A 13,915-nucleotide genomic window follows, 5' to 3' on the forward strand; every position below is an offset into this window, starting at 1 on the left:
GAGATTATCCTCGAGTTTGGCTAGGAACACTTGACGGGCACAGCGTAATGTACAAGTTGATCCTTTGTCAAATTAGTGGAGCGCACTCAAATGAACAAAAAACCTCAGAACTGACAGACGAGACTGTCTGGTTGGTCAACTATCTGGAACCCTGCTGAACAAACAATATTCCACCTCATTTACATATTCAAATTTTGCTTACTCAAGCCCAAAAACCCATGTGTGTGGGCAGTAAAAAATATACTTATGCTTAACCAACCTTTGTAAAAGAAAACATTATAATTTTTTTTACCATATACATAGTTGCGTTATATTTGATCATTCTGTTCTCCTTATTTTCTTTGTTTTTGCATTTGCCTTCCGCTATGCAAATTGTATTAATTTCTGCGTTTACAATTATTGTATTCCGTCAAATTAGCTTAATTATTACAAATACCGAGCACATTCCCGGGGTTATTTTCTATGGGAATGATGACATCCATAATGTGTCCGTAATCGAATTTTACTGACTGGTTATGGGCTGTGTGGTGGAGTGCGCTTTTTGCTAGCGCATAAATCACATGGCGTATGCGTTATATTAGTATGTAATAGTGGCACATACAATTTTTTTTTTGGCCTTATGTATATGCAAATGAAATGAATAATCATAAATCTATGCAGTTTTGATTTTGCCGAATTTGTAATCGGATTTCGTGTGGAATTATATGCCGCTATATATATTATATATACGGATATTTGCATGCATATTTAGTGGCTTTCGGTCGATTGGCCTTTTCCCTTAGTTGCCGTTGTAGTCCTCGATGAATGTGTCGATGATGTAGCGTTTCACCTCGTTGATGGAGGTGCGTTTATTGCTGCATTGAAGCCGTTCTTGGTTTTCCGGAAGGACGAGTAGTTGCTGCAGTTCCCCCTGCGACGAGAAAAAGCGAAAGTTAATGGGCATAAAGTACATAATTGTCCAACAATAATTGTTTAATTTGCATTGTGAACGGCCAACGGGGCGTATGCGCTATCTGCATGATGCAGTCCTTGCAATAAAAACGACATGAGCCTCAATTTGTTTACATTTATGGTTTTATATACAATGCATTTAAGACTCAATGAATACAGCTAAACGTTTTCTCTCGAACAGTAAATATAAAAAATAAATATTTATTTTGAATAAGAAAATAACGAAAGTTGATTGTTTTTGAATATGAAGTCGTAAATAAACATATAAATGCTATAATTCTCTTTAGATATCAAAAACTGTTAGGCACAATTTAGTTTAAAAGTTTTGTTAAAACTACAAAAATGCATTTTTTACAGTCCTTTTACCCAAGTAAGGAGTAATAAAAAGCTAAAAAAAATATATCTCCTAGGAAATATAATATAGTGTCTATACTCACATTAAAGCCGCGTCCAATTTCCACATCCGCATCCACGGGCAACGTAAAGAGTCGCTTGGAGACAACGAAGCTGTTTGTCCACGCGCAATCGACGTAAATCGATATGAAATCGCCATTCTGTATGCTGTACGGTGGAAAATGGATGGAAATAACAGCAAAACAATAATGGTAAAGTGAGCTATTCGCAAATAATTAAACTATATGTGGATACATATTGGTGCATTGTTACTTTGTATGTGACTGTTAGCGCACCCACACAGTGACAGTGAAAAATGTGCCGACGGTCGATGACAAATGGTGCCCACTTGAACCGAGTGTCAATTTGGGTGTGTGTCGTTGTAGCCAGCAAAAAGCAAAAACCAAAAAACAAGAACCAAAAAAAAAAGGCCCTTCCATATTCATGTGCAGACTGTCTGTATACAGATGCGGTCAAGATAATAGTCATACCCATAGCATTCTCAAGTTGATTTAAGCTACATTTCAAAATAAAGCTTTATTGAAGATGAAATAAAAGAGAATCCTACAATTATAGCCCAAAAAATCTTCTCAAATATTAACATAAAATCTGTGTGCTATTTATGCGACCGCAACTGTCTTTGCCTACTATTTGCATGTGTGTCAAGTGTTTGCCAGTGTGCGTTTCATGGCACAAACATTTATGCTAATAAATTGAAAATGCAAATAAACGAAAGTGTCAACGTCGATGGCCATCAGATCGAAGTGAGTGCCACTCGCCCACGCAGTGATTGGCAATCATCACGACATGAAGGAACCTACCACCCACCTATGACCCACTGCCAGCCATCATACACATCCTTCAATCATACCATAACACACACACTCTCACCTGATGGCAACTTGATGCCAGCGATAATCGTATAAATTGAATTTCACCGGCAACATTTCCGTCGTATTGTCCCGCTCTAGATACAAGCGGAGTCCATCCTTACAGGCCTCCAAATAAAGATTATGGGTGGCGTTGCGTATGGAGAATATGGTCGCCGTGCTTTTGGTATCGTTCTAAAATATTCATCATATTTTTATTCTGCTTTAAATAAAGAACCCCCTAAATCGCATACCCACCTTAGCCCTTAATGTGACCATCAAGGTAAAGTTGAGCAAGTTCCTCCAGGTCCGGATGTAACCCATATTGTAGGGCGTAGATGGTGTTGGACTAAAGGAAGTGCCCACCAGTCCAGCTGTGGTAAGATCCCCATTGGAGTATGGATCTGGGTAGGAAGAGGCATACGAAGCATCTGTGGGTAAGTCATCACCCATCGGCAGCTTTTTGTAGAACTTTAATAGATCATTAATGTCATCTGTAAAAAAGATTTTAAAATAAAGTTTACATTAGATTTTTATAATTAATACTTGTAAAGTTGTTAACTAAATACTTTTATTTTATTTTTAAAGATTTTAAAGAGTTAAGAGTAAATTGACTGATAAACTAACCGCTGCACTCGAAACTGTTGCAGTTGCGTTGCTCGATGTTGTAGCCTTCGCATAGAAGTGTGGACAGTGCCACGCTCTTGGCAGGCTTTCTTTTCTTGTGTTGATTGCTGGCACGTGCCTTCCTGGTGCCAACTCTAGTGCCTGTTCCTGTTCCAACTCCAACTCGATTCCCATCCCGGTCATTGTGTGCACTCGGCACAAACCTGACACTTTCGTCAGTCCCTCCTCCTTCATCTGCTGGTGGTTCATTACCTCCACTTGTTTCTCCCATGGTGACAGGTGATGGGGGACTGGAATTCGAATGGTGATGGGCACGGACTCTGGTCTGTGGCATTATCGTCGTTGCTTGGTCAAATTTATGCAATGACTCGTCGCCACTTGCTCGCATTATGAGCAGGTCGTTCTCATCCTCATCATCGGCCAGCAGATCGTTATTGCCGTCGCTGAAAGTGTTCGTCTCCTTGGACATGGTCAGCTCAACTGCGGCTTCATCGTCCGTACCATCAGTCACATCCTCTTCATCATCGTCCTCCAGGTTTATGTTCATGTTCATGTCCACCAGCGGATTGTCTAACAGACAGCGCCTGAAGCGTTGCTGAACCCCCTGACCACAAGTGACGCTGCACAATGTGAAGTCGCTCCAATCGTCCCAACCTGTAATTGGTTGCCAATTGTTTGCAGAGAGTAAGGGAAAATTAAAGGTGAGTGCTAGGAAGTAAACAATTTCAATATATTATCAATATATTATTCTCCTATTTTTTTTATTTAGATAACTAATTTGATTGATAGATTTTAATGTCAATTTACATAATAAGCATCCTTGTTCTTTTATCCCTTTTTATAGAATTTTTTACCACTTCTGTTTTTCCGCCGTGCATACATATTTAGTAATCCCTTTTCTACTTTACTATCAACCATAAAAATAAGATATCATCGTGCCAAATTTTAGGGCTCCTTGTTCTTTGGTCTGAAAGCCTTTCATTCAGTTGCCGCAATTCAAGGCAGATCCTCGGTGGGCGCAAAGCCGCTTGACACAAAAGTCAAGTGTTGCTTCCCTCGAGTGGCGGTGGTGCGGATTGCCGGCTTGAGAGAAGGCACTGGCCCACATCTGCTACATCTGCTGCGTCATCGAGAAGTTCCCTTTTTATTATATATATATTTTTTATTTTATTTTATTTTGCTCTATTTTATGTATATATTTTCAACCCCTGAATGCAGAGGCATCTCAGACACTGTGGTGGCAATTGCTATCAATCTTCATCAAAGATTAATCTCCCAGCTGGGCTCATGAAGTCACAATAGACTGACGAATAAGCCAAATAACTAAAGGAATTTCAAGTGTTCGCCGCATTTCACAGCTGAATTACTTAAATGGCCAATGGAAAGGGATATATAAGCCGGCTTTAAATAACACACAGTCGCTTGCAATTATGCTGCGATATTCGAGCTGGGGGAGATTTTTGGCCCTCTAGTGGCAATTACTACTGATTGCCCCATCTGAGCCCATGGTCTGACCAGTGGCCTCTAGTTTGGAAACTCTATCCCGCCGGGTTCATCCAATACTCGACAAACATCCGACCGGAGCGATTTGCTCAACAATGCAACAACTAACAAGCGAAATGCGATTAACTAACGGAAGCAACGGAAGCCCGGCCAGGACAGTCCTGGAGGATGAAAGGGGAGGCAATCGAGTGGGGACAGAATTGATGCACTCAGAGAAATGTATCCCAAAGGCCATAGAAAATACCTTCTTAAAGTAAAAAGTATATGAAGTATTTTATGATGCTTAATATTAAGTTATATTAAACTCTGCAGTAGGAGTTCTCTTATTACCAAGTGGAAAATCTCAAAAAATCTACTTATTGTCGAAGTGCACAAAAGACCCAGTACACCGGATGTAGGCACTTACCCAAATGCTTCCAGATATGATTCTCGAACTGCGGCGTCCAGCGATGCAGTCCGTTGATGCTGATTTGCAGCACATCACTGGCGCTGCCCAATGGCGGGCGTTGCAACTGGCGGGTGGCTGGATTGCCTCCAGAGGATGCTGTCGCAGCGGGCAGAAGTTTGCCAAAGGCAATTAATTCCGCCGGCAGCATTTTCAGCATGTTATTATCGAAACATCGCAGTGGCTGGAGGGTAGCATTTAGCTGCCTGCAGTGGTGGAGATGAAGTTGGTTAATGAAAAGTGGACAAAATGATGATGGTGATTCCAGGATTACTTACCCCTCGTACTGAAAGGCTGACTCAGCAGCCTCGCTCCAGGAACCGCCGTTGCCTGCGGATCCCGTGTTCGAGCCTCGGCTGCGGTGTCCCGAGCTCCAGGACATTTGGCCACCGGTTCGTAGGGACATTGGGTCCTCGGCATCGCCGCCACCGTTTGCCACTTTTAACAGGGAGGCGCCCTTGTATATCGTTTCCGGCGTTAATGTTATTAAAATCGTGTCCTGCGCTGACGACTGCGCTTCCAGCTCGTCGGCAAAGACCCGGGCGGCGAGGGCCTTGACAATCACCGGACTGGTGCGAATCAGCTCGGCCATGCCCTTGTGGGCACAGGGATTCACAGGCACAGGAGTCGCTGCAACGGATGTTAGCAGCTGCAGGATCAGAAGCAGGGGCAGCAGGGTGACGGTGGCGTGCACCCGCGAATAGATGTCATCGGTACTCATCACGGGTGCACCTGGATTTGGCCCTGCCATGGAATCTTTTATCTCTCTACGAGTGTACTAGCGACACTCGCCGGTTGGCATGGCAGCTTTTATCGCTGCGGTGGCTCAATTTACTTTCGGCAAAAGTCACGTTCCGGCTTTGATTCCACTAGGATCCGCCCACTCCAGAACAGAGGCACTTACACAGCGCACCCTGCATTCATCGCTGGCCTGCGGAGAGGTACAAACAAAAAAAGAAGAGCTTGATTGAGGCGGGATTGCCAAGGGACAAAAGGACAAAGGCACACCTGCACAGGAGTCTCCAATTCTATTCAAATAATGGAGCCGGTTTTTGCATGATAATAGCTGCAGGTTGCATTTGCCATTTTCTTGGATGATTTATATAAAATTTTATATCGGTAACTGTAGGTAAATTTATGTTCTTTTGCCCCAAGGACCCTTATGCTAAATGTCGATTGTATATAAAAATGATTTCATTTTATTGCAAATATTGAAATATAAAGTTTGCAGCTATTAAATGTGTTTGCATCTGAAGCTTGTTTCTGTGAATTCTATTTATTTTGTGTCAAAGCAAAATAAATTCAATTTCATGTATTTTATTTTAAGCTTAATACTTTGTTTAATATAGTTAAGACCTGGCTTCTAAGAAACTTTAAGGCGGATTAACTTAAGAGCTTTAGAAATAAGTTAGGCTAAGAGCTCACCTTTTACCATTTTAACATTTTTACACGAAAAGCACCTTCATTTTACTTTAAAGATAAATGGATTTTATCAAATTAATTCCTTTTATCTCAGATTTATTTTAAGTTTAATAACTATTCAGATCCACCTGCAAATTCAACCTGAAAGTAACAGTATTTACGAGAATTTATAGCGGCTATAAAAGGTTCTCATGGTAACAACCAGCTTAGGGACCAAGACTACTCCAGGCCATTGCAGAACAGGATTAGAGGATGCAGAATGGTTTGGGGCCATCAAAGTCGCTGCATTTCGTTTTCATATCCTGGTGCAGGAAATAAATATCTGGATTAAGTATTTTTGCAGTGAGTTGGTTGAGCAAACAATGGCCAGCGGAGTAACCAGCAAAAGATGCAATGCCAGGACAAAGGAGGAGGAAAAGTCAAAGTTAAATCCACAAACATAAACGTGCAATCAAATAGAATTTTTACGCACATAAGCACAGCAGCAGGAATCGTTGTTGGCCAAAACAATAAGGCCAGCAGCAGCGGCAAAACATTTTCGGTAGATAAATGTGCACTTCCAGTGGCGGCTATGGAACTAACAAAGTTGCGCTCCGGTATCGGGGGCAAATCCTTTTTTGGTGTCCTACGGTCCCAGTGCGAAATGGAAAATGTACAGAACGAGCAAATATGGCAACCGAATGCAAATGCGAATGCGGATGCGGTGGGGTGTGCAAAATTGAGCCCTCAATTGTTTTATGGCCAGTTGTTTCTATCGGTTGGCCCAGAAAAGTGCGACCGAGTCAGCCGTGAAGAGACCGAGTTCTGTCCCAGTACCGCTGTCCTGTTCCCGCTCCCATTTCCGCTTCCGTTCGACTGACCGGGCAGGTCGTCACTCAACATTCAACGTATTCCCCAGGGGCGGCAATCAGTGTAATTGTTATTGTTTTTTCTCCGCCTTTATTGTCCTTAATCCATTTTTTTTGTTTGGTTATTTTTTTTTTTTTGTGTTTTTTTGTTTTGCTCTCTCGTTGCTGCTCAGTTGAACTTTTGCAAATTGGCAAAGTTACTGCCAGCGACAATCTGTTAAAAGCTTTTGAATTCCAAATAGACTTGGCCAAGGTGAGCGGCAAGGCACGTCCATAAATCAGGCGGAAAAGTCGAATGGCTCCGGACAAATGCATATTTTATGCCGCGATTCTGTGTCTGTGTTCTTTGGGGAAATACACGGACATCCCATCACCGAAAATTAGTATTGTTTTCCTGCTTTTATGGTTTTTATTACTTGAATTTTGTTGAAGTCCTTACGGAGTTCTTTGTGGTCTGGAAGAGAAATCCATATCGATTCCGAACACTCAGATACATCGATTTCGATTTCCCTTTGAAGGCAGAAAAAAGGAAACATCAAAATACTTGTTTCCGCCCACGCTGTGACACTTCAAAATAGATGGACATTATTATGAACAAATTGAAGGCCGGCTGAAAGTCAACATGTGTGCGTAGATGCACTGGGAAAAATATATATTCCTGCTTTAATTTCTGGAAAAGGTATTCCGTGGTTTCAAGTAAAGTGGATTATTACTTGAATCTGATCTACCTTTTTGGTGAAAGAAAAAATTGAAATTTACTTATCAATGATTCAATGTCATTAAGAACTTTATATTTCTTTAGATCAATAATTTAATTGATCTAAAGAAATATAAAGTTCTCAATAAACTTATATTTCCTCTACGTGTGCGCGTATGTGTGTTTGGGTGCCATTATGGGAGCGATGCTCGAGATGATTGAATATCAAAAGGCAGTTTGCTCACGCAAATCTCCGACATGTTTCGAGAGGTCTCCTCCTGACAACAATGTGAGCAGCGGGATGCGAGTTTAACAAGAGTGGATCCCCGAGGACTCGTAAAACTGATAGCCACCCCCGACGGTCGGTTGGTTGGCCAAGTTTAAAAGCTCAGCACGTTTGGCCAAACTTCCACAAGTGGCGTGAGTCCTCGTTTTGGGGTTCTCCTTTTTTTTTTTCTTTTGGGTCAGGAATTGGCCAGCGGGAGGGATGGAGAATGGGAACAAGGACAGAAATATTTTGTACCCAAATTATGCCTTGAATTCTGGCTATGTTGGTATGAGGGGACCAACAAAACCCTCGACCCTAGAAAGAATCAAACCAACTCAAGTCCCAGGCCGTTCCACACGCATACGCAATTATCCTGGGGGACAACTGTCGCCTTTTATCTGTGCGAATGATTAAGCTACCAAGTGTCTTAAAATTAATTTTATAGAGCTTTCGGCCCAGGGACGTATTCACATCCGCATAGGCAACCGGGCGTATGCGTAATCTTTCCAACCATTAGTTGGATCCGCACAAATTGTATGGGCATAGTGCTAAAATAGTTTTATCTGCCACGCGCTATCTCAAAGATACTTAATTCCAGCAGGTCCTAATATGTAAATCACTTGCAGGAACGTTTCAGTCGATGAACTTTTCCCACGAACACGCCATTCCTAACAAAGAATTCCACTCAGCCCTAAGCTTCTCTGTGGCTATATTAAATTCCGGTTTTATTGATTTCCCCTCTGCATAGCATTGCTCTGCAGATAAGGTATTTGTATATATCTATATATATATATTCCACCGATTTTTCACATTAATCCCAACTCAATTAACTAACAGACTTAATGCCAGCGCCCGCTTAAATCATAGCAAATTGGGGTAAATCCACTTTAGAACTAAATAAATATTTGCCGGGGATATATTTCAATTTTCGGTATTTGAATTATGCAAACTCATTTGAGACGAAAGTGAATTTATTGCCAACGCTGGCCCCAAAAACAAAGCCAAAAGGTTGCCGGTTCCGGATGCGGAAGGATATGGCTTTGGCTTTGGAGCTCCGGCTATGTCTACCCGGCACCCCGGTTTCCCGGGAAATTTATGCGCACAATTAATTTGAAAATCCGAATCACAGGCAACAACAGTCAACGGCACTGTATCATATGGTATACTGGGTTCTGTTCTGTTCAACGCATAAAAACAAGATAAAATATACCTGCAGTGGAGTCCCGATTATCGACATAAGTCGACAGTAGACGTCGACGTCGACGTCGGTCCAATTAATTAAAATCCGTGCGGATTATTTGCTAAGCGTATTTGCTAATTGGACCTACTCTGATTAGACTTCTTTGGCAAAAAAGATTCCTGGCAATACGGGACTGGCGTCAGCAGTTAAACGTTAACCCGCCTGACTTAAGTGGCCTTTTCCCTTCCAGCTTAATGAGTCTTTCGAATGCGAACTTTATAGTCGAGGTCGGCCTCCATTTCCGCTCCTCGTTACCAACTCCCCGCTGCCAATCTCCATGGTTTCTGGGCCCACGGTGCAAATTGTAATTATAATGCCACTTAATGGCATAAGAGCGTCTCTGTTCTTGTTGTTTGCCATTATTGTTATTGTTGCCACCGGAAGCGGATGCGGGGAGCAAAGGGTTCCCTTTAGCTGGCTTCCAGCATCCAATGTACTCCCAAAAGGTCGCAAAATGAGAATGTTAATAAATAGATTTAACGGGGCAAGTTAGATGCTGCCATTCGACGATTGAAGGTCCTAATCATTACATTATACTGGCGTGGGTTGCGACCCCATTTATCCATTATCTATGCTGGGATTATTTTTATTGCAACTGGAAAAAAAGAAATTCGCTGGCCCAGAGATAACCGCAGATATTTTGCGCTGACAGAGCTAAAAGTTGCCCCATTACAAAAGGACTGCACATTAACCAATGGTATGTAAATGGCTTAAACCCCCCTTTAGTATACCTCCTTTCGGTCTTCGCCACATTAACCCATTTGGCAAAAGCTGGCAGACAAACGGACAGAAGCGACTGTCAGTTGCCAGTTGCCAGTCTCTAGTTAGCAGTCGAGGGTTGCCAACGGCCATTAACAATGCAATTTTGTAACAATATGAAATTGTGGAAACTGTGGAATGGCTCAAAGCAAGCCAGATGCGATGAGGTTGCTCTGCAATTAAGCAGCATGCCGCACCAACTAGTACTCGTGTGTGGCAGACCCACCGCAGAAGGACGCTGAACACATGAATCAATCTCTAAAGACGGCCACTAGACAGCTTGAAATATTTGGGGCTGGCCGGGCATGGAGACCATCCAACAACGAAATATAATTTGAAACTTAATGTAATTAAGTGGGCGGGCTGACAGGTAATCGGTTTAGCTAAGTTTATGGGTTTTTGTATATATTTTGATTTAATAAGATATGTTTTTTTAAATATGGTTTAAAATGTAATACGGTTATTAAGGACTTTACCTAAAGGGTAGGTTATTATTATCACTGCTTCCTCTGCTTATATGGTATCCAAGCTTTAGACTTAAAGTTTAAACTTTTTAATTATTTTTGAGTCATAATTCATGTAAGTACTATTAATTTAGGTTTCAAACTATTAGTGGCTCACTTTAAATAAATATTGATAGCGAGATTAATGCCAGATCACACAAGAATTAAAGCTTATAATCTGATTTAAATGAGAATTGCATTGCCAACGCAAATTAGATTACATTTGTGGCCGCTTTGTTACACTAACCATTCGGAAACTGCATTTCGTTTATATTGTTTTTTTTCTTTTATTTCGAAAGCTTAGTTTTTATTCACTTTTGAAGGGTTTGTTTATTTATTTTTCACTTTTCACCACATTGCTTGCTAATTAAATTCTGCGAATCCACAAGCGCACACTAATTACAGTTTTTATTGCTTTGCCACAACATCAACAAGCGGAGTACGCCGAAGTACGGTGTTTAAAGTTCGGAGTTTGAAGTTAAACCACTTTATAGTCTATTTTTCCGATTTTAGAAGTTTCCCGGAGAAGCGCCACGAACCAACTGCTTTGGTTAGGGCCAAAACAGCGGCTTTTATAAGCTGGTAAGGATCTGTGGCAGGGCGCCTGCGCGGATAATATTTGTGATACCCGCTCCCATTTTTGTTACCCTTCCGTATGGTAACACAAAGCCGGCTGTTTTGCTGGTCCGTCCGTCGTAGTCCGGAGAGCCACTGCTCATTTACCGCCAGCCCTCCATTTTAGGGCGTTTGTTTACACGAGGACAGCTGAGGTTGGGAACAACAAAGTTTGAAGCCATCCTAGGCACTTGGCACGCTGCTGTCATCCCAGCGTTAAGGAGCCCCACTCATGTACATACGTACAAACATATATATGTTCATGGGGATGTGTACTTCGTGGTATTACATTGAAGTTTTAATTGAATTGCGGCTGCAAGTTTTAACTGCATTCTGTGGGGAGAAACCTCTGCGTTACGATCCGCAAAAGGTGTGAGAAAAAAAAACTTAGACCTCAAACTTTTTAGCTACCAAGTTTTTCACTTTTCATTTCTTGACAGTGCGTAGCTTGTGCTTCTGCTTAGTCCTTTATAAATGCAGTTAACAAATGCAGAACATGGACGTGGATACAAACCAGCATTCAAAATACCTGCGCCTGCAAGTAGGCAACACCGTTTTCATTTCCTGTTGTTTATGTGGGTTGGTGTGTGTGTGTGTGTGTGTTTGTGTGTATGTTTGAGACTGTGTAAGCGTGGGAATCTGTGTCGAACACCTGTTGTTGCCATTGTTGTTGTAGCCTTATCGCCTTCTTGGCCGTTTCGTTTATTTTTGTGGGTCCATAAAAGTTTTGATTTCGCTTGGTGCTAGCCTTTCTTCATTGTTTTTGCCTAGGTTGAGGGTGTTGCTTATTTTCTGAGAAGTCAAGTAAATAAAAAACTAAGAAATTAATTTGAAATACACCCAAAAAAGTGAATTAGAAAATTAGAGAAATAACTAACAATATTCTTAGAATAAAATAAATATTTAAAATTTGATTATTAAATTATAAATTATTCTTATTAATGTTGAAATATTTTTATTATATTTTCATAATTTAAAGAGTAAAATCAAGGGTATTTGAATTCGAGTCACCCTTTCTCATAAATGTTTTCCTTCTCAGCTATCTGTTTTGTTGCTCATGTCGCACCATTGTTGGGCTGACATTCTGGGTGGCATGCCCCTTAAGTACCACCACCAGGTGTTTTGATTTATTGCGGTTTGGTTAAGTGCGGGCACAAACTTCATTTAGGTCCCCAGACCTTGGCAAAAAGTTTTTGCCGAACGGACCAAGGATTATAACCAACAGAACGTTAGAAAGCACAGCTAAGATAGGTTTAAAAGGCACAATCTGTGGAAAAGCTAAAAATGATTGCTTTACGTTTATGGCAAGTTCGATGTTAATCTTAAACGGAACATTTACAATTTCGGCAATTAATCATTCTTATCAGATCATAACGTTTATTCGTTAAACTTTTAATAATCAGGAATTTATTTAAAATATTTTAGAAGTTGGAAAATGGAAATTGTATATGCTGGAACAAAATCAAAACCATATAAATGCAATGGCTTTTACAATTTCCATATAAGTTGAAAATATTTCCATCCACAGCTCAACTGAAGAGGGAATAGCCTGGCTCTGTGTTTGAATCCCATTCACACCCAATATGTGCTGATTATTTATGCCCTTTATCAGGAAAATGGCGCCACTGCTAACCCATTTAGCCGATTTAGCTGATTTCGCGCCCACTGGCCACACTCCAGCCCGCAATCTCTAAATCTGCCACGCCCCCTAGATCCTTTGTTCATCCGATTCGGTTTGGAGCCCTCTCTGCAGAAGCTAATTACAATTACGGCCCATGGCGAACCATGAACCACTCACTCCCCCACTTGGCAATCGAGCTCCAAAACATAGCCATGCATATTTAATTCTCATAGCCCCGAATGGATGCTGCTCCCCTCCTGCTCCACTTTCTGGCCACGATTCTTTTGGCGCTTTTGCAAGTGTAACTTAATTTGATGGGAGGACAGTGGCGGAGTTGGGGGGCTGTCGGCAGTTCAGACAGCCAAAAACCATTTGGAACATGCACAATTTTGACACCATCCCCAATCGGCCCCAGTAACAAGTGCCATTCCCAAAGACCGGGCGATTTCATGGGAACTCAATTAATGGAGCATGATCTTAATGGGTTCCTACAACCAACCGACCAACCATCTCGACATGGACGATGTCCAACCAGGCGTGCAAACACATGCCTCTCGCTAAGTGCGCCAAATCAGCAGAACTCTAATTGGAGGCGGATGCTATTTCGTCCTTCAAAAAAAAAAGAATGAAAGAAAAAAAGGGGAAGCTGCCGGCCAAAAAAAAAAAGAATCTATTTTAGACGAGGGTAAAGCCAAAACATCCTTCCTTCCCCATTTCCCTGATTTCCTGATCTGGTGTGCGATGAATTGGCGAACGTTTGCCAAGCAATTAAGAGGCCAGGCGTCAATATTCCGATGAGTTGGCCCTTGCTTTATTGGCCCGCGTGTGGCTTTGAAGTTGGCTTACGGGTCAAAGCAAATGGGTGTGCTAAAGGGAAAGCTTTACAAAAATTTCCATTGAACTTAAAAAATGGTCTTGAATTTTCAAACATGATGCTCCTTTTTTTTTGGAACAAAAACATGTGAAACCATGGTAATAACGTGCAATGCAATACCTCGTTGAATGCATATTTTGGCCATAAAAATATATGAAATAATGGGCAAAATATGGAATGTCATACCTCGTTAAGCTTGGAATAAAATACACAAGCAAATGGCATTTTAAACAGAATATTTTTTAAGCCAAAAAAATGTCATGTATATGGCATATAAGCT

At 41.4% G+C, this 13,915-nt stretch overlaps 1 protein-coding gene across 3 annotated transcripts; it reads right to left on the minus strand.

The window, feature by feature from the left end:
• Positions 1-293: 293 nt before the first annotated feature.
• On the minus strand, positions 294-11,087 carry LOC108116502. 3 transcript variants are annotated; one of them, XM_017228436.2, is made up of 8 exons: positions 10,773-11,087; positions 5,067-5,719; positions 4,750-4,994; positions 2,841-3,548; positions 2,472-2,707; positions 2,236-2,408; positions 1,389-1,512; positions 294-910 (listed from the first exon to the last, which is right to left on the minus strand). In XM_017228436.2, the coding sequence occupies exons 2-8, from the start codon at positions 5,537-5,539 to the stop codon at positions 779-781; spliced, it is 2,091 nt and encodes a 696-aa protein (XP_017083925.1). In that variant the 5' UTR covers positions 5,540-5,719; positions 10,773-11,087; the 3' UTR covers positions 294-778. The 3 variants fall into 3 exon arrangements, with proteins under 3 accessions (XP_017083925.1, XP_017083924.1, XP_017083926.1); XM_017228435.2 differs by having other exon boundaries at positions 10,499-11,087; XM_017228437.2 differs by having other exon boundaries at positions 2,841-3,494; positions 10,499-11,086.
• Between the last annotated feature and the right edge of the window lie 2,828 nt (positions 11,088-13,915).

Source organism: Drosophila eugracilis, unplaced genomic scaffold (genome assembly GCF_018153835.1).
Source record: "Drosophila eugracilis isolate 14026-0451.02 unplaced genomic scaffold, ASM1815383v1 contig_367, whole genome shotgun sequence".
Taxonomy (NCBI): Eukaryota; Metazoa; Arthropoda; class Insecta; order Diptera; family Drosophilidae; genus Drosophila; species Drosophila eugracilis.

Excerpts from the sequence above, each read along its gene's own strand:
- LOC108116502 (XM_017228436.2), bottom strand. The coding sequence starts at position 5,539 with ATGGCAGGGCCAAATCCAGGTGCACCCGTGATGAGTACCGATGACATC. Across the intron at positions 2,708-2,840 it reads CAACAGTTTCGAGTGCAGCG|ATGACATTAATGATCTATTA; the intron begins GTTAGTTTATCA and ends TCTTTTTTACAG. Across the intron at positions 1,513-2,235 it reads TGGCATCAAGTTGCCATCAG|CATACAGAATGGCGATTTCA; the intron begins GTGAGAGTGTGT and ends TCCACCGTACAG.